At 43.5% G+C, this 20539-nt stretch overlaps 1 protein-coding gene across 1 annotated transcript in view; it reads left to right on the forward strand.

The window, feature by feature from the left end:
* Nucleotides 1-20539, forward strand: part of LOC126982873 (DNA-directed RNA polymerase I subunit RPA2-like) — a 151978-nt gene that overhangs the window by 19671 nt on the left and 111768 nt on the right. The window contains exons 6-8 of the mRNA XM_050835146.1: nt 516-697; nt 11236-11388; nt 15343-15602. Coding sequence (XP_050691103.1) covers nt 516-697; nt 11236-11388; nt 15343-15602 — 595 coding nt within the window. The remainder of the gene's footprint in view (nt 1-515; nt 698-11235; nt 11389-15342; nt 15603-20539) is intronic.

Consider the following 20539-nt stretch of genomic DNA (forward strand, 5'->3'; position numbering starts at 1 on the left):
TGAAACAGCCACACCCAAAGTTACTTGACAAAATGGAAAGACAAATTATGCTGCCTGCTGTTACATACAAATTTTGAAAGACTTTCATTCAACATTCCTTTATCGTAAGCTGTTAGGTTGTGAAATAGCTGTTAACAGTTGATATAAAAAATGTGATGTGTGTAACTTTCATCAACACATTTCAGTGTAATTGTCCAACTGAAATTGCAGTTTTATCTAGCACTGCACATTTTCTTTTTCTGTATCAGATTTATTTTCTATTATTGTCTTTCTGTGACATTTTCTAAGAAATTCATATCCTAATATAACCTTATTTTCTCATGATTAGAGCTTTCATGGCATTGTCTAGGTAATCATTCTCCCACAGGTGGCTAGGTGATAGTGTCTTTATGATAATTACAGTAATGTTGCCAATTATGTACTGTGTATATTTTTTTTAGAAAATCAAGGATGATAGATTAATTTGTTAATTAGCTATGGCTCTTGAACAATAATTCCCAATTCTATTTTGCCAGGTGTCGACCATCAACGTCCTCCATTACCTCAGTACTGGTGAAGCCAAGTTGGAGTTTGTGCTGCGTCGGGAGCTGTTCTTTGTGCCACTCATCATGTGCCTGAAAGCTCTTTTAGACTACACCGACCGCCAGATCTATCAGCACCTGATCCGAGGACGAGAAAATGATGCCTACTTTTTAGAGTGAGTAGCTTTGCTGACGTGCTGACTTTCAGTAACTTTAAAGAAAAAAATGTTAGGGTTTTCCACCACCAAGGTGTGAATGCAGCAGCAATGAACAGAAAACACACACTGCTTCTCTTCTTTCCATCAGTGGCTCCATGCTACAGTTGCTAAGAAATTGGAGCTGCTCCTGTGCCCATCTGCACTGTTTTGACTGTAAACAAATTAATATTTTCACAAAGTAAATGGGCATTACAAGGCCATGGGGATACAGTGGATCCTCAAATTTAGAAATCTCATAATTATTGACAACTGCACACCATGTTTACTTTGTGCAACTGGAACAACAAGTTGTGTCAGGAGTCATGCAGGAGGTTGTGTTGGGGGGCACCAGTGTTTGTAAACAAAAGAGACGTTGTAGTTATGTGAGTGTGGCCATTGTCACCTCTTCTGCATCTTCTTTCCATCTGTGAATGTTTCATTCAACTATGATTGTTGCTGCTGTAATGCGGGGAAAACCAGAACAATCGATCATCTTCAATAATTAAAGTATTAACTGTGAATTATGTGATGGTGCGGCAGGGCAGACATTCAGACCGACAGACGAATCACGATGAGTCAGAACCACGTAATGCTGACCCATCACTGGTTCGTCTGTCTGTCTGAATGTCTGCCCTGCCGCACCATCACATAATTCACAGTTAATACCTTAATTATTTAAGATGATCAATTGTTCTGGTTTTCCCCACACTACACTACCAGTAAAAGGTCATCTGTTAGAGCTCCTGCAAGAATATTGTTGGGGACCTGTTGTGTGGGATGTCGTTTTTGATGAGCACAGCTAATCCAGTCTCATAATTCTCGTTGAACTTGCCCCCTACCTGTGGAAGGTTGTGGGCATAGTAGGTCCATTGAATGCAGGGCTGAAGTTCACTGTTGCAGTAATGCAGCAAAGTGATAATTATGTCTCCAAAAGGTCTATTATGTCTCTCAGGGAAGGATACTTTATCCCCCTCAGTCTGAAAAGTGAGGGGGACTTGTCCCCCCGTCCCCCCCACAATCGTCACCCATGAATTAGCAGGGTTATTACACAAGTGACAAGGCTTGTAATAATTTGTAGTAGACTGCAGGCTACATAGCGAGCTGACTGATGAAAATCATGGACACTCTAGCGAGTCACACGTCTTTACTTGTCTAACTGTAAACACCGTCTGAACACTCAGAAGACAGAATCTGGACATAGTACAAAATCACTTTTCTTGTGAAACATGCACACACATTATAATTATACTGTATATATGCATACATATACGTGTGTGTGTGACTGTGTGTGTGTGAGACTGTGTGTGTGTGTGTGTGTGTGTGTGTGTGTGTGTGTGTGTGTGTGTGTGTGTGTGTGTGTGTGTGTGTAATTCACCACGGCCTGATCATGAGTTGGACTCGCTTTAGCCACCAGGTACCCTCACAACGTGAGCAAGTGCTCATTATTGTCGATCTCTGGGTACTGCCAGGACCTCACACACCACACACCCCATCCCCCTTGCTCAAGGGGAGACAGTAACCACTCCTAGTCAATGGAAAGAATCCGGCCTGAGCGGGGCTCGAACCGCCGCCTGTTTGGCCGTGAAGCCTTACAGCGCAGCGCTCTAACCGATTGAGCTACCAGAGTGGTGTGTGTGTGTGTGTGTGTGTGTGGGTGTGGGTGTGGGTGTGTAGCGAGTGAGATTCGTGCATATGGCAGCGTAATGCCAAGGTATCGCTACGTAGTAAAATGACGCAAACACACACCCCAAAAGTTACTGTCATTCCCCCCATTTTTTTCTTTTTTTACCTTTTGGGCGAAATTAATTTAGTGGGTGGGCAATTTATTTTTGTAGGTGGGTAGTCGCCCACCCAGTTAACATGTTACGTTTAGGCTTGCTTCTGTATGTGGAAGCCATGTTTTTGCTACTAATGCCAAGGCCTCAGAATAAAGTGCTCAGATCTTGAAGAGCGGAATGACAAGCATACAAATAATCAGCGCAGATTAAAAAAATAAAGACTTAAACAATAAATGTTGCTCCTCTGGCATGTCCGATGCTCTACTCATATGATGCTCCCTTGTTAAAACTGTTATGGCAGGAAATGATTAAACAGACCCGTCCGTCTTGTACTTTTATTATGGGTACAAAGGTGTGCGTGGAGGTCCAGCCTCTGAGTGGCTAGCCCGAACTGCTTCAGGTGCAGGAAGTACGAAAAAGGCGGGAAGACACCGGGTTCCTCAGCACACAAACAAGCTGTGGGAACTTAGATATGCTATTACAAAATGAACAAATTTAATAAATAATAACTGATAACTACTTATGTTGAAGCAAATCAAAAAGTTACCTGAATTATGGCGAGGGAGATATTAGATATAGGAGATGTACCTCATGCACGGAGTTGTGTGAACACCATACAAGATATGATGCAAAACTGTTTTGGTAGATTTAGTAAGTAGAAAGATTTAGTAAGAAATGAAATATTAAGTTTCCAGTTGGAATTACAGGCACCGTTGCCAGATTATCGTACTCAGAGCCTCGTATTTGCCGGTTACTGAGCCATAGCTATTGCCAAAAAACACCAATAATTAACCATTTTAACGATAACTATATATGAAGGCAATTATTGGGGTCGAGGAGGCAGTTTTGGGTCGGTGGCAAACATAGAAAACTGAAGTCGCGACAATCGGGCAACGTTGATTACAGGGAGTCCTCGGGTTATGACGTCCTCGACCTACGACATTTCAAGGTTCAATAATTTAATTTAAGAATACAGTAAAACTTCACCATTTGCACACTCACCATTTGCGCCGCCTTAATTTGCGGCCATCGTCCCACCATTTGCACAGGTGGTCTTGCCATTAGTGCACCTCGCCCTCCCACCACTGGATTTGTTTCGGTTTCCGCTAGTGGTGTCTCCAGAAAAAATTTAAATTTATACATAGTTTTGGGGGTGGGGGTTATGCCGGTGGGGGGGGTTATGAAGGTGGTGGGGGTTATGAAGGTGGTGGTGGTTATGAAGGTGGTGGTGGTTATGAAGGTGGTGGTGGTTATGAAGGTGGTGGTGGTTATGAAGGTGGTGGTGTGATTGCTCTGAAGGTGGTGGTATAGTATGAAGGTGAGGTGGTGGGGTATGGTGGTGGTTGGTGATGAAGGTGGTGGTTAGTTATGAAAGAGGTGGGTGGCGGGAGTTATAGAGGTTGATGAGAAGGTGGTGGTGGTTATGAAGGTGGTGGTGGTTATGAAGGTGGTGGGGTTATAGAAGGTGAATTGGTGGTGGTTATGAAGGTGGTGGGGGTTATGAAGGTGGTGGTGGTTATGAAGGTGGTGGGGGTTATGAAGGTGGTGGGGGTTATGAAGGTGGTGGTGGTTATGAAGGTGGTGGGGGTTATGAAGGTGGTGGTGGTTATGAAGGTGGTGGGGGTTATGAAGGTGGTGGTGGTTATGAAGGTGGTGGTGGTTATGAAGGTGGTGGGGGTTATGAAGGTGGTGGTGGTTATGAAGGTGGTGCGGTATATGAAGGTGGTGGGGTTATGAAGGTGGTGGGGGTTATGAAGGTGGTGGTGTGGTTATGATGGTGGTGGTGGTTATGAAGGTGGTGGGGGTTATGAAGGTGGGGGTTATGAAGGTGGTGGGGGTTATGAAGGTGGTGGTGGTTATGAAGGTGGTGGGGGTTATGAAGGTGGTGGGGGTTATGAAGGTGGTGGGGGTTATGAAGGTGGTGGTGGTTATGAAGGTGGTAGTGGTTATGAAGGTGGTGGGGTTATGCAGGTGGTGGTGTTTATGAAGGTGGGGGTGGTTATGTAGGTGGTGGTGGTGATGAAGGTGGTGGGGGTTATGAAGGTGGTGGTGGTGATGAAGGTGGTGGTGGTGATGAAGGTGGTGGTGGTGATGAAGGTGGTGGGGGTTATGAAGGTGGTGGTGGTTATGAAGGTGGTGGGGGTGATGTAGGTGGTGGTGGTTATGAAGGTGGTGGTGGTTATGAAGGTGGTGGTGGTTATGAAGGTGGTGGGGGTTATGAAGGTGGTGGTGGTTATGAAGGGGGTGTGGGTTATGAAGGGGGTGGGGGTTATGAAGGTGGTGGGGGTTATGAAGGTGGTGGGGGTTATGAAGGTGGTGGGGGTTATGAAGGTGGTGGGGGTTATGAAGGTGGTGGTGGTGATGAAGGTGCTGGGGGTTATGAAGGTGGTGGTGGTGATGAAGGTGCTGGGGGTTATGAAGGTGCTGGGGGTTATGAAGGTGGTGGGGTTATGAAGGTGGTGGGGGAATGAGAAGGTGGTGGTGGATGGTGGTGGTGATGAAGGTGCTGGGGGTTATGAAGGTGGTGGGGGTTATGAAGGTGGTGGGGGTTATGAAGGTGGTGGTGATGAAGGTGCTGGGGGTTATGAAGGTGGTGGTGATGAAGGTGCTGGGGGTTATGAAGGTGGTGGTGATGAAGGTGCTGGGGGTTATGAAGGTGGTGGGGGTTATGAAGGTGCTGGGGGTTATGAAGGTGGTGGTGATGAAGGTGGTGGGGGTTATGAAGGTGGTGGTGGTGATAAAGGTGGTGGGGGTTATGAAGGTGGTGGTGGTGGTGATGAAGGTGGTGGTGGTGGTGATAGTGGTAGTGGTGACGAAAGTGAAGGTGGTGACGAAGCTGGTGAGCTACATACAGCTGTCTACCACCCGCACACCCTCTGCCGCCAGTGAAGAACACTACCAACGTACACAACATGTCGTTTCCCACCATTGCCCGATCACCTCTCCTGGTCTCGTGGTGACTGCGATTATTCAATGTTTTCTGCCTCACTTTTGCACCACCTTCATGCCACATCCAGCGTCATCGAAGCCTAAACCCCGGAAGAACCCGATGATGACCATAGCACAGAAGGTGGAAGTGATAGAGTCCCAACAACCTAAGATTCGGACGCCATTATTGGCCCTGTTTTCTCCGTGAGAGGGTGTGCTAGTATTTGAAAAGTGCGGCGAAAACAGGGCCAATAATGGCGTCCAAATCTTAGGTTGTCGGGACTCTGGGCCTCTTTCACAGTCACTTTGTTTGTTTTGATCGTTACCAATGGCAGCGTTCGACGCTATAGTTTTCCACGTGAAACTGGCCTATGGGGTAGTGGCGGCTGCAGAGGAAGCGAGAGGTGTTGAGAGTGTGTGGCAAGGTGTGGGGCTAGGCTAACCCCGCAGCCGCCACTACCCCATCGGCCAGTTTTACGTGGAAATACTATAGTGGCGATCACCGCCATTGGTAACGATCAAAACAAACAAAATGACTGTGAAAGCGTCCCTCTATCTATCAAGGGACTCCACAGATCACGACCCAGAAACGGGTTATGCTAAATGGAAGACGCTATTAACGTGTTTCCTGCCAGCAGACTTTTTTTTTTTTTTTTTTTTTTTTTTTTTTTTCTGGTAGGGGGGTTTTGGGCCATGACTGCCCATATGTATTTTTCCCCTTAGGTTATTAAGTTCGCCATTTGCGCATTCGCCATTTGCGCACCTTCAGACTGCCCATATGTGCGCAAATGGTGAGGTTTGACTGTATGCCGTCACATGGCTCTTGACCGAGAAAGAAGGCAAACTCTTTCCTGCTGTACACCATCGGGCATCTCACTCGACCTCCTTCACTCTCAGCTCCATTCCTTCCTCACCAGCTGAGCATCTAAACATGGTCACATATAAATGTGAATGAAACTATTGCATTGCTCAGATAAACTTATTGGTGGTTGCAAGCACATACATGTGTCATGTTCACACCAGCAGTGAGGTTGTTCCACCACACCACTTCTGCAATGGAAAAGGCATGCTGGTGGGCCCTTGGCACTCTCAGAAGGGAGGTGTTTGCTTACCTTTGTTTTCGTGCTGCATTCAAACCTCTTCAGTAGCCCTCAGGTCCATCAGGTGAGGCACTTGACCCACTTGTGTCTTGTGCAGCACTGTCTGGGCAGCAACTCTCCAACGGTGCTCCAGGCTGTCCATCTGGTTCATGGCTGGTCCTGCCCATCACTCGTGTGGTTGTTGGTATTGGTGATGTCGCTGCTGCCTCTCCCACTGCCATGGTCGTTGGTGCTCGGTGCCGCTGATGAGGGCCTCTGCCCCTCCTTACACCTTGCACAGCAGGTTGAGGTGGCAGTGGGCACTAAACATTGTGGTGAGCAGCATGTATTCCATCACTGGCCTGACTTATGCCTTGTATAGTGTTCAGACCATCATTGTCCAGGAGGTGCTTCATGCACTGCAGCAGGTCACCTTCTGGGAGGCTTTATGCACCACCCTTTCAAGGTGGGGGTCAAAGAGCAGCTGAGAGTCCACCTCCATGTCTAGGATGTCAGTGCTGGCCTGCAGAGGGATGGTGTCGTTCCCGAATCTCAGCATGCCGTGGAGTTGCCTTGCATCTTCCCGAGAACATGATATTACCATGACCTGAGTTTTGTCAGGGCAAACCTGACTTGCCACCTCTTTCCCCAGGCCTTTATGTCTGCCAACTGTCTGTTGACAGACTTTATCATGTCCTGGGCTTCCTCCCCCCTATATGTTCTGGAGAGGATTCAGTCGTTGGCATAGGCACTTGCTACCGGGATGGTTTGCAGAAGGTTCTTAGGGTATATATTCCACAGGATAGGTCCCTGTGGAACGGAGGCCTCCACCGGGAAGCTGGCCAAGGTGCTTCCATTCACTGCCATGTGGAGGCTTCTACCTGACAGGTAGCTGGAGAACACATGCAGCGGGTCCCCCATGATGCCCAGTTGCTTGAGCTTCACTGTCAGACAGTGGTGCCACACACAATTGAAGGCTCCAGCTATGTCACGAGGAAGGGGTGGTTGGCATCAAGGGCGTCATGTCAGGATTGCTTTGGTGACTGCAGGTTGTTCTCCTCGAGTTAGCCTGTCAGCTGCTCCCTGATGATCCTCTCAAGTATTTTACTGATGATTGAGAAGAGTGAAGTGGGTCTGTAGTTGCCTGGCTCAGACCTAGATTTTTCTTGTGTATGGGTGTGACTGGCCTTCTTCCACTGTCTGCAGGCAAAGGGGCTGGTGAGCTCATTGTAGCTTTGCCACAATTGGTGTGGGCTCATGCCATCAGGACCTGGTGCCTCTCTAGTGTTCACACCCCTCAGATGTCTCTTGAGTGTCCTCTGAGACTAGCACATTCTCTAGTCTTGAAGCGATAAATCGAGGGAGGGGTTGGGGGCTGCTTGCCCAGTTCTTGGATTGTCACCTTTTGACTAAAATGACAGGCCAGTAGGTCAACCTTTTCCAGAGTCAGCAGCCATTGAGATGTCTGTTGACAACACCAGTACCGTTAAGCAGGTACCAGTACCTCACTATACCTCTCAGACTTTCAGCTGCAAATGGCGCCAGTGAAACTCATTTCTTGCTTAGAAGCCATCACTGACTTCACCTGTCTCCCTGCATTTGTGGGTTCACTACTCGTGGATTCACACATTCACGTATCTTCCCACAATGGCACAAAGGCAGCCACAAGGGAATATTCATGGGCCCATTCCAAACATTCACAGTCTATCCGCAGCCAATTCATCTTTTTCTAAGGAAAACATGATCTATACATGCATAGAGCAGCATAAAGCATCATAAATAGCATCATCCATCAGCTATACAAACCATACTGTTCTGTAATTTATGTCAACTTCTCACAATTATGTAGTCACTTTAAAGTTAGGTACTCACCACAAAGTGTCTGCCATTGCTTTTTTAACTTAAGGGGCTTAAGCATATCATACCATGCGAATTATTTACTAATGAATGCTTTGTTCTATAAAAATTAGGTAACAAGTTATGAGATGGGTAATAAAAACTTGGTCATGACTACAAACAGCTGTTCAGCTGATAACATAAACAAACAGGCAATGTTGGTGGTAGGAGGCTGGGCTGGTAATGGTACCGTCACTGGTGCTAATAGTACCAGCTATACAATACGGTACTGGTATCAGACTGCAGTACTTGTACTTGACAAATGGGTAATAATTTAGGTTGCTCGTATACACAAAATATTATAAATTGTTTCATTGAACACTTAGGGTGACCTGTACAATGGTGAGAGGATTTTGCCTAATGTGACATACCATTGCGTGTAATGTCGATTAGACCTTTTTTTTATTTATTTATTTTATTTTTTTATGTCGTAGCCTATTGCGCCGGTAGGCTTCTTCCCGGTGGATCCTGATGGTCGGTCCAAGGCTTCTTTCCGGTGGGGCCTGATGGTCGGTACAGCCCGTTGTGGCGCAGGCGAGTGTTTATAGTGGCGCCATCTTGCATTGGCTCATGCTGCCCTCCCGGAGCTCATCTTTAATCCTAGAATCTAGAGTCCGGGTTGATTGGTGGTCTTCTGGACAGCATGTGGGTAGTTTTAAGCCACTCGAAGGGCGGCTGAAAAATCCCAGCTTGGTGACAACAGTCGGGAATTGAACTCGCGTCCTCCTGAACGCGGGGCCATCTTGCCATCCATTCAGCCACTGCCTACCCTGACCTGGCGGTAATGAGCTGTTCAGGGGCCATACATGAAATTAGGATGCATTTATTTTGGCCTATTTTACCTTATATTTTGTAAATGAAACACCGAATGACTGAAATAATATTTTTTTTTATAAACTAAATATACTTTCATTAGTATTTAGACATGTTTCCTTGGTTAAGTACAAAATTAATTTGCATTGAGTGAGTAGGTTTACAAAAATAGTATCTGTTGAGTTCTATGCACTACACTTGACAGCTTCTTTCAGCCTGATGACAGACAGTATATCGATGGATCATAGGCGCCTTTTCATGTACGGCCTTCCATTCTCTTATGAGATAAAGGTGTGATGACTTACCAGGCCAATCTAAGGGCCATATTTTTAAACATTTCGGCGTCCAAGCACACACATTTGGCATGGCTTTTGTAGGGATTATGGGCCTTTCCAGGGGGTAGTTTAGTGACCCTGGTGATAGTTTGACCCTTCTTCTAAACCCTGAAACCCCCAAAATAATCTCTAGAATACGATTGATCATGTTTTCGTCCTTTGCAAATAGTTGGTGTGGGTGTTGGTAGCGTTTAAGAATACCGCACAAAGACTTGAATGTCATTGTTATTAAAGAAATCCATTGCCCTCTTTCCTCAATGGCATGAGGCACCATCTTTCATGAAATTCCCTCTTGAGAATTGAATGGATTGGCAGCAACTTCTCCCTTAACACTTAGATATGTGATTGTTGCTTCTCATGGTTGTACTTTTACAAAGGGTTACAACTTTCCATGGCTATCATAACTGCTAAAACACCTTCATATCATGACTTTGGGTGGATACCATAAATGTGGGATTGTTTCTGTCAAACCTTTTTGATCATAGCACTTGTCTTCCCAATTGCCCTAGTGATGCAGAAGTAGCTCATTGGAAAACACATGTTTCCAGTCCTTCATGACCCAATCTTTGTATTATCTAGCATAGGCTAATCCCATAGCCTTTATGGCAATGGTCAGCATTGTTTTCTAGGTATGTTACATTTTGGGAGTCAAACTTCAGTTATTCATGAATAATAAGGATGTCTTTACACAGTTTGTGGTTCTCAATCTTGATGATTTTAGCAGCACCTCCGGGGTGCAGTGGTTAGCAGGAATAGCTATGAATTAAATGAAGGTTCGAATCTCTGCCTGAGCAGTTGGTGCGTAGCTCACCCAGTTGTTAGTCCTCCCTTGCGTGCTGCTCAATAAATGGGTACCTGGGGAAACCTGGGGAAGGTAAACTGTGATAAGCTGTATGTTACACTGGCCTGGTGTCCTGGGAAAAATGAGTTCTTATCCACCACAGGTTCAAAGGGCCAATGCAACAGAAATGAGCACTGGCTATCGCATATGCCCCCAACTTAATTTTTACCTCTATTGAAAAGCTCAACCATCAGAATTGTTCAAAGCAGGATGTCTGTGGGTTTGATAACTTATTCTCCCCCCATGAGCCCATACTCCTCTTCAAGGCAGGCTCCCAGTCTCCATTCTTAGCATGTCTGACCCAGATGGATGCTTTGTTTTGGACATTTAAAGAAGTCGTCTTATTTATGGAGTGTGACAATCCTTGCTTTCTCCACTTCAGACATTTTTTTCCCATAAAATAGTACAGGAAGCAGCACAGCAAGAGGTGAAGAGTCAGCCAGTGAACCTCCTTGTGTAAAGTCAGTGTGGTAGTTGATCGACCAGGCAGTTTATAAGCAGTCATCACCTTCCCTTAAGGTTGATGGTTGTTACAAGTACCTCAACCAACAGCTCCATCATGATATCATTAGTGGATGGTATTAGGACAAAACTCTGTCCTATTATCCTACTATCATATCTATTCACCCTCATCCTAATTTTATCCTTGGCCACTGAATAATGCATTTTGCACTTTCTACCTAAGTTTTCCAGTTGTAATTTTTCCCCACATCTTAGTTAATGTGTTACATGCAATTACTATGCTGATACATGTTGTACATTTTCCTTTAGTTAACAAGGTAAAGCTATATAATGTTGATAAGAATTTTACCTGACCATTCTTTCTTTTTTTTTTTTGTCAATGTAGGCAGATCAAGGCTATGCTGGGCAAACTACAAGATGAGGGCATCTACACCACCCAGATGTGCAAGGAATACATTGGCAGATCCTTTCGTCACAGACTTGTTCAGACCCTACCAGAATGGTACACAGATGCTGATGTCTGCAACTACCTTTTGAAGTCAGTGTGTGTTTGTGTATTTACCTATTTGTAGTCTACCGGGCCCGAGCTAAGCTCTAATAGTCCCGTCTCCATATCTACATTTATCCAGCCTTTCCTTCATTTGTTGGACACTGTTCGCCTCCACCACTTCTTCCCACAAGCTGTTCCATGTGTTAACACTTCGATGTTGAAAACTGTACTTTTTTAAGTCACTCAAACAGGTTCCTTTATTAAGTTTCTTCCTATGTCCTCTCAGCCCCTGCATTCTCACAGTTAAGAAGAGATCATCTCTATCCACCTCATCAAACTTATTTACTAACTTATACAGCGTGATCAGATCTCCTCTCTCCCTTCTTTGTTCCAGTGTCGTCAAGTCCATCTCCTTCAATCTGTCTTCATACATCATATTCGAGGGTTCTGGGACCATTTTAGTTGCAATTCTCTGTATCCTTTCCAACTTTCTCATATCCTTCTTTTTGTGAGGCGACCACACAACTGCAGCATATTCAAGTTTTGGTCTTATCCTTGCTGTTATTATTTTCTTCATCATTTCTTTGTCCATAAAATGCAATGATACCCTTATATTTTGCATCATCCTGTAGGTTTCTCCAAACAGCTTGTTTATGTGCTTTTCTGGGGATAGTGTGTCTTGCATCATTACTCCCAAATCTTTTTGTGTGCATGTATTATAATAATAATAATAATAATAATAATAATAATAATAATAATAATAATAATAATAATAGGTTTATTAATGTAAGGCAGCCGTTAGGCTGAAAATATACAAATTAAAAATACAAGAAACTAATACTAAATAGGCTACACTAGAGGGAGGGGAAGGGTGGGGGGTGGTTTGGGAGAGCTAAAAATAGAGACATAAGGTTGAGGGAGGGTGGTGTGAAGGGGGCATTTAGAGGGGTAGCGGCGAGGTGCTAATCTCCACCTTGGCCCTTTGGGTATGACTGTCACTGGGCATTGTTTATCATCCACACCATCGCGGGCACTGCGCTACGTTTGTAACGGTCGGTTCGCAGCGCTCTGAAGGGGTTGAGTTTGTTGTGGTGTCTGGTGAAGCGGGTGGGGGGGGAGGCGCGTCGGATGGCAGGAGGTGGCGGTGGCAAGGATGGTGAAGCAGGGAGATTCCGAATTTTTTGAGGGCGACCTGGTGCTTGTCAGAGAGCCTCGGGAGACTCAGGGTGGCCAGGGCATTGTCGTAGGTGTGGTAGTCAGGGCCTAAAATGACCCTGAATGCCCTCTTTTGAACCCTTTCAAGCTGCTGTTGTTGGATGAGGGTAAGGGATGATGACCATGCCGCGGAGGCATAATGAGCTTTGGCAATATGAATGATGAATAAATACTGCACAGCTCAGCAGCTGGTGCCCCCAGCATTCTGAGTCTACGCAGCATGTACAGCTTGTAGGAGGCTGCTCTGACGGTGTTGGAGACGTGGAGCTTCCAGTTGAGCTGGTAGTCCACAGTGATGCCTAGTAGTTTGGTGGACTGGACAACCTGGAGGTGGTGTGAGCCAATAGACAGCAGCAGAGGTGGCACTTTTTTTTTTTTTTTTTTTTTTTTTTTTTTTTTTTTTTACAACAAAGGAGGCAGCTCAAGGGCACACAAAAAAGAAAACAATAATAAAAAAAAGCCCGCTACTCGCTGCTCCTAAAAAAGAAACAAAAGAGGTGGCCGAAAGCAAGATCAAATACGGGAGGAGAGATGTCCTGATACCCTCCTCTTGAAAGAGTTCAAGTCGTAGAGCATGAGTAGAAAGTCGAATGCAGCGGGGCCGCGGGAGGGGGGGAGGCATGCAGTTAGCAAGTTCAGAAGAGCAGTCAGCATGGAAATATCGATAGAAGATAGAAAGAGAGGCAACATTGCGGTGGAATTTAAGAGGTAGAAGACTATCAGTATGAGGAGGAGAGCTGATGAGACGAAGAGCCTTAGCCTCCACTCTGTCCAGAAGAGCTGTGTGAGTGGAGCCCCCCCACACATGAGATGCATACTCCATACGAGGCGGACAAGGCCCTGTATATGGACAGCAACTGTGCAGGGAGAAGAACTGGAGAGACGGTACAGATCGCCCAGCCTCGAGGAAGCTAATTTAGTAAGAGATGAGATATGAAGTTTCCAGTTGAGATTTTGAGTTAAGGATAGACCGAGGATGTTTAGTGTTGAGGAAGGTGATAGCTGGGTGTTGTCAAAGAATAGGGGATAGTTGTTTGGAAGATTGTGTCGAGTGGATAGGTGGAGAAACTGTGTTTTTGAGGCATTGAAGGACACCAGGTTCTTCTTGCCCCAATCGGAAATAATAGTAAGGTCTGAGGCTAAGCGTTCTGCAGCCTCCAGCCTTGAGTCGTTAAGTTCCTGTAGAGTGCGTCTTCTATTAAAAGAAGTTGAGTAATGCAGAGTGGAATCATCGGCGTAGGAATGGATAGGACAGTTCGTTTTGGAAAGAAGATCATCAATGAACAACAGAAAAAGAGTGGGAGATAGGACAGAACCCTGTGGGACACCACTGTTAATAGATTTAGGGGAAGAACAGTGACCATCTACCATGGCAGAAATAGAACGGTCAGAAAGGAAACTGGAGATAAAGGTACAGAGAGAAGGATAGAAACCGTAGGAGGGTAGTTTGGAAAGCAAAGATTTGTGCCAGACCCTATCAAAAGCTTTTGATGTGTCCAGCGCAATAGCAAAAGTTTCACCGAAACGGCTAAGAGAGGATGACCAAGAGTCAGTTAAGAAGGCTAGAGATCACCAGTAGAGGAACCCATACTGGCGATCAGATAGAAGGTCAGAAGTGGAAAGGTGCTTTTGAATCTTCCGGTTAAGGATTGATTCAAAAGCTTTAGATAGACAAGAAAGTAAAGCTATAGGATGGTAGTTTGAGGGATTGGAGCGGTCACCCTTCTTAGGCACAGGCTGTATGAAGGCATACTTCCAGCAAGAAGGAAAGGTAGATGTTGACAGGCAGAGACATTTCTCTTGGACGTGCAAACGTGCATCACCATGGTCTTGGTGTGGTTGATAGTGGCACTGTTGTCAACCGTCCATGCCTGAAGGTTGTCGAGCGACACTTGAAGAGGTGCATAGTCAGGATCCCTGTTGTTGACGGGGACGCCCAAGGTGCTGTCGTCAACATATTTCCAGCGATGCGGTGTGTCCATGAGGGCGTTGTTAATGAGCACCAAGAAGCAAAGCGGACCCATGTGTGTGTGTGTGTGTGTGTGTGTGTGTGTGTGTGTGTGTGTGTAGAAGGGGGGGGGGGTCATTCACTAAGGAATCTGCAAGAGGCAAGCAAATTATCTGCAAGAGTCTTTAGATTCTACTATGATGGTTGGGTAGCGACTAGCAAGTGTGTCACTGCTGTGTTGTGTTGTGTTTATGTTACTCACAGGCCACAGCTGCACCTTCCTGTGTCAGTTGACTGAATGTAGACAGTAACAGTATTCTGTTAAATCTTTCATATCCACATTAACAAGAGTTTCAGCATCATTAAAGTCATCCAAATATGTTTCTTTGTTTCATAATAAAAATATGAGCTTGTATGTGAGCATTTGTGGCAAAGGAAGTATGCTTGACAACTCTCCACTGTGGAGAGTGCATAGCTGCTTCTCATCCATGGATTATCTCTGCTTTGTTATTCCTTCCTAATCAAAACTGACTTTTATTGTCTTTTGCTTGCAGGAAAAGCACTAAAACCATATATTTTGTATGTTTTTAATTATTCCCTTGAGCTGACTACCCCTACAAAAAAAGTCCCATCAATCCCAAGTCAATAAATTGCATTGAAATTACACCTCCATTTAGAGCAAATTCCATTTAATGAGAATTTCTTTGGTACCTATCTTGTATTGAGTTTAGGGTCTACTATGTGCTCATTTAGGAATTGATATAGTCACCTTAAAAATGGATATTGATTGTTTTCATCTAATCAGCTCAAAAATTAATAGCAATAATATCAATCCACAGACACCACATACTCATCCACCTCAAGACATACAGAGAAAAATTTGATACCCTCTGTCTAATTGCTCGGAAACTATATGCTTATGTCGGAGGGGAGTGCAAGATGGAATCAGTAGATGCTGTAAGCATGCAGGAAGTTACACTGGGAGGCCACACTTGCTTACAGTACCTGAAAGAAAAGATGACAGACTTACTGGTAGCTGTTAAGTGGTTCCTGCAAATCAAAGATAAGAAGGAGGCTGGCCCATGGAATATTCATGAAGGTAAGTCAGAGAGAGAGAGAGAGAGAGAGAGAGATTTGATAGATTTACATAGATATTCAGACTACACAGACCCTATGGTCCAGACTAGGTGCTCTGTCCTTAAAACTAAATGATACAGTGGAACCTTGGTTTTTGAACAACTCATCTCAAACATATCTCGGTTCCCGAACAGGCAAGCTGGCAACTAGGTGCTCTACAGGCTGAGATGAATAGTGGGAGAGTTTTAGTTTTGCTGCAGCCCCCCCTCAATCCAGACTCCCTCTCAAACAGATCGTATTGGCTATATATGCAGCGCCACATTCGGACACCTGAAAAGCTGTCAACTATGAGATAGTTTCTGTAGAGTTCAAGTTATAGACTAGAGTGCATCTGAGGCTGGCCCTGGGATACACAACCAGGGTGACCCCACTGCTCCAATTCGACAATTTCATGCACCTCATGCTACCTGATTTCCTGACACTACTATTTGATATTAAGAAAAAATTGAGGCCAGTATCATCTTTTTGAGAAAATTTTGTGTTGCATTAGTATAAATATGTAACTAATATAAGCAGAAATATACAAAAATGAGGGTTATGAACATTTACTCCCACTTATTCAGCTTCAACTCCTCACTGCTCAGCAGTGCATTAATGTATTGTCCAAAACCAGTGTCTTGTATTATGTGTGTGTGTGTATTTACCTAGTTGTATTTACCTAGTTGTAGTTTTACAGGGCCTGGGCTTACGCTCGTGTGGTCCCGTCTCCGTGTCTGTATTTGTCCAACTTTTCCTTAAAGCTTTGCACACTCCTCACCGATACTACATCCTCACTTGGTCTGTTCCAAACCTCTATATTTCTTTGCGGGAAGCTATATTTCTTTATGTTTTTCAAGCATCTTCCTTTCCTCAAATTTTTACTGTGTTCTCTTGTGTTCCTGGTGTTTATTCCTTCATTTAGCAGTAACTCCTCATTATCTACTTCTTCCATTTTGCCCAATAATTTATAAATTTGTATTAGGTCTCCCCTTTCTCTTTGTTCTAGTGTTGGTAGGTCCATTTCCTTTAATCTTTCATCATATGTCAATCCCTCCAGTTCTGGAACCATTTTTGTTGCCATCCTTTGTATTCTTTCTATTTTTTTGTGTTTCTCCTTATGGGGAGACCACACTGCCTCCGCATATTCAAGTTTCAGCCTAATCATAGTGGTTATTAACTTTTTCATCACATCCTTATCCATGTAGTGGAATGCTAATCCTATATTTCTCACTATATTATACATATCACCGAATATCTGATTAACATGACTCTCAGGCTGTTGATTATCTTGTATTGTCACACCCAGATCTCTCTCTTCTTGAACTTTCTTTAATATTTCTCCATCTCCCATTTTATATGTCCATTTTGGTTTCCCTTTGCTCTTTCCCATTTCCATTACATGACATTTCACATTGAATTCCATCTCCCATTTAATACTCCATTTCCAAATCTTGTTCAAGTCATCTTGCAGAATTTCACAGTCTTTACTGTTTCTTATATGTGTTAGCAGTTTTGCATCGTCTGCAAACAGGCTCATATAACTGTTTACCCCCTCTGGCATATCATTGACATATACTAGGAAAAGTACTGATGCCAATACTGATCCCTGAGACACTCCACTATCTACAATTCTCCATTCTGATTTTATGTCCTTTACCACTGTTCTCATCTCTCTTCCCCTTAAGTAGCTTTCCATCCAGTTCTTCATTTTCCCTTTCAATCCTCCTTTATTTTCCAGCTTCCATAGCAGTCTTGTATGTGGAACTTTGTCAAACGCCTTCTTCAGGTCAAAGTAAACACAATCAACCCTTCCGTCCCTTTCCTGTATTTTGTCTGTCACTCTTGAGTAAAAGCTCAGTAAGTTTGTTACACATGAGAGCCCTTTTCTGAAGCCATATTGTTTACTTGTGATTATATTATGCTCTTCTAGAAATCTCGTCCATTGTTTCTTTATCACTTTCTCACATATTTTACATACTACACTGGTCAATGATATGGGTCTGTAGTTCAGGGGTTCTTCCTTCTTGCCACTTTTGTATGTGGGGACCACTTCGGCCCTCCCCCACTCCTTAGGCACTGTACCAGTTGTTATTGAGCATTAAATGATATCATATACCAGTCCAACCAGCTCATTTCTTCATTCTTTCAATATATAACCTGAGACTCCATCCGGTCCTACAGCTTTCCTCACTTCCAGCTCCTCCATCATTTTATGTATCTCCTCTTTATTTACTGTGACTTCTTCTATATGAGCTTCTATCTTGTTTTCTTGTGGTTCGTTGAATTTTTATCCTTTTGTAAAAATTTGCTGGAACTTTTTGTTCAGTAGCTCAGTCATGTCTTCAGGATCTTCGATTATCACATTCCTGTCTCTCAATCTTTCTGTTTTTTCCCATTGGTTTGATCTTTCCATTTATGAATCTATAAAATCATATCCCTTTTCTTCTTTTCTCCTTATTTTCGCGTATTCATTCCTCACTACCTTATAATCTTTATTCCTTTGGTTTTTATTTCTTTTCAATATTTTCCATGCTTTATCTCTTTTTTCTTTTGCCTTAGCACATTCTGTATTAAACCAGTCCTTTTTTCCTTTTTCTTTGGGTTTGCATTCTGGTACAAATTTCATAACTCCTGTGTGTGTGTGTGTATTTACCTAGTTGTATTTACCTAATTGTAGTTTTACAGGGCCTGGGCTTACGCCCGTGTGGTCCCGTCTCTGTATCTATAATTATCCAACTTTTCCTTGAATCTTTGCACACTCTTCGCCGATACTATTTCTTCACTTAATCTGTTCCAAACCTCTATATTTCTTTGTGGGAAGCTATATTTCTTTATGTCTCTTGAGCATCTTCCCTTCCTCAACTTTTTACTATGTCCTCTAGTATTCCTGCTGGAAGGTTCCTCTCTTAGTAGCAATTTCTTGTTATCTACTTCTTCCATTTTACTCAATAGCCTATATATTTGTATTAGGTCTCCTCTTTCTCTTCTTTGTTCCAGTGTTGGCAAGTCCATTTCCTTTAGTCTCTCTTCATATGTCAGTCCCTCCAGTTCTGGAACCATTTTTGTTGCCATCCTCTGTATTCTTTCTAGTTTTACTATGTGTTTCTTCATATGTGGAGACCACACTGTTTCCACGTATTCCAGTTTAGGTCTGATCATAGTAGTTATTAATTTTTTCATCATTTCTTTGTCCATGTAGTGGAATGCTATGCCTATATTTCTCACCATGTTATATGCATCACCGAAGATCCGATTTATATGACTTTCAGGTTGCATATAATCTTGCATTATTACTCCCAGGTCTCTCTCTTCATTTACTTTCTTTAATATTTCACCATCTCCCATTTTATTTGTCCATTTTGGTCTTTCTACACTTTTTCCCATTTCCATAACATGACATTTCTTCACGTTGAATTTCATCTCCCATTTCTGACTCCATTTCCAAATCTTGTTGAGGTCTTCTTGCAGCTCCTTGCCGTCTTCACTGTTTCTTATATGTCTTTGCAGTTTAGCATCATCTGCGAACAGGCTCATGTAGCTGTTTATTCCCTCTGGCATATCATTAATATCGACTAGGAAGAGTACTGGTGCTAAAACCGACCCCTGGGGCACTCCACTTTCCACCGCTCTCCATTCCGATCTAGTGTCCTTAACCACGGTTCTCATCTCTCCTCCTCTTAAGTAGCTTTCCATCCAGCACTTCATCTTCCCTCTCAATCTTCTTTTATTTTCTAGTTTCCACAGCAGTCTTGAATGTGGAACTTTATCAAATGCCTTCATTAAGTCTAGGTAAATGCAATCCACCCATCCGTCTCTTTCCTGTAATTTGTCCGTCACTCTTGAGTAAAAGCTCAGCAAGTTTGTCACACATGAGCGGCCTTTCCTAAACCCATATTGATTGTTTGTGATTAGATTATGTTCTTCTAGAAATCTCACCCATTGTTCTTTTATTAATTTCTCACATATTTTGCATACTACACTGGTCAGAGACGATCACTGGTCTGTAATTTAGGGGTTCTTCCTTTTTTCCACTTTTGTATATAGGTACCACTTCTGCCCTCTTCCACTCCCTAGGCACTGTGCCCGTTTTAATTGAGCACCTAATGATGTCATATATCGGGCCAACTAGCTCATTTCTGCATTCTTTAAGTATAAAACCTGAAACTCCATCTGGTCCCATGGCCTTCCCTTCTTCCAATTCCCCCAATAGTTTTTTTATCTCCTCTTTATCTATTTTGACCTCTTCCATATATACATCTAAGTTGTTTTCTTGTGTGTATTTACCTAGTTGTATTTACCTAGTTGTAGTTTTACAGGGCCTGGGCATTATGCTCGTGTGGTCCCGTCTCCGTGTCTGCATTTGTCCAACTTATCTTTAAAGCTTTGCACACTCCTCGCTGATACTATATCCTCGCTCAGACTGTTCCAAACCTCCACATTTCTTTGCGGGAAGCTATACTTCTTTGTGTCTCTCAAGCATCTCCCCTTTCTCAATTTTTTACTGTGTCCTCTTGTATTTCTGCTTATGTTTCCTTCTGTTAGTAGCAGTTCTCATTATCTACTTCATCTATTTTGTTTAATAATTTATAAATTTGGATTAGGTCTCCCCTTTCTCTTCTTTGTTCCAGTGTTGTTAAGTTCATTTCCTTTAATCTTTCCTCGTATTAATCCTCCAACTCTGGGACCATTTTTGATGCCATCCTCTGTATTCTTTCTAGTTTCTTTATATGCTTCTTCTTATGGGGGGACCACACTACCTCTGCATATTCTAATTTTGGTCTAATCATGGTAGTGATTAGCCTTCTCATCATGTCCTTGTCCATGTAGTTAAATGCTACTCCAATATTTCTCACCAAGTTATATGTGTCTCTAAAGATCCGATTTATATGACTCTCTGGTTGATTATCATCCCTCATCACT

This window comes from Eriocheir sinensis, chromosome 52 (genome assembly GCF_024679095.1).
Source record: "Eriocheir sinensis breed Jianghai 21 chromosome 52, ASM2467909v1, whole genome shotgun sequence".
NCBI lineage: Eukaryota > Metazoa > Arthropoda > Malacostraca > Decapoda > Varunidae > Eriocheir > Eriocheir sinensis.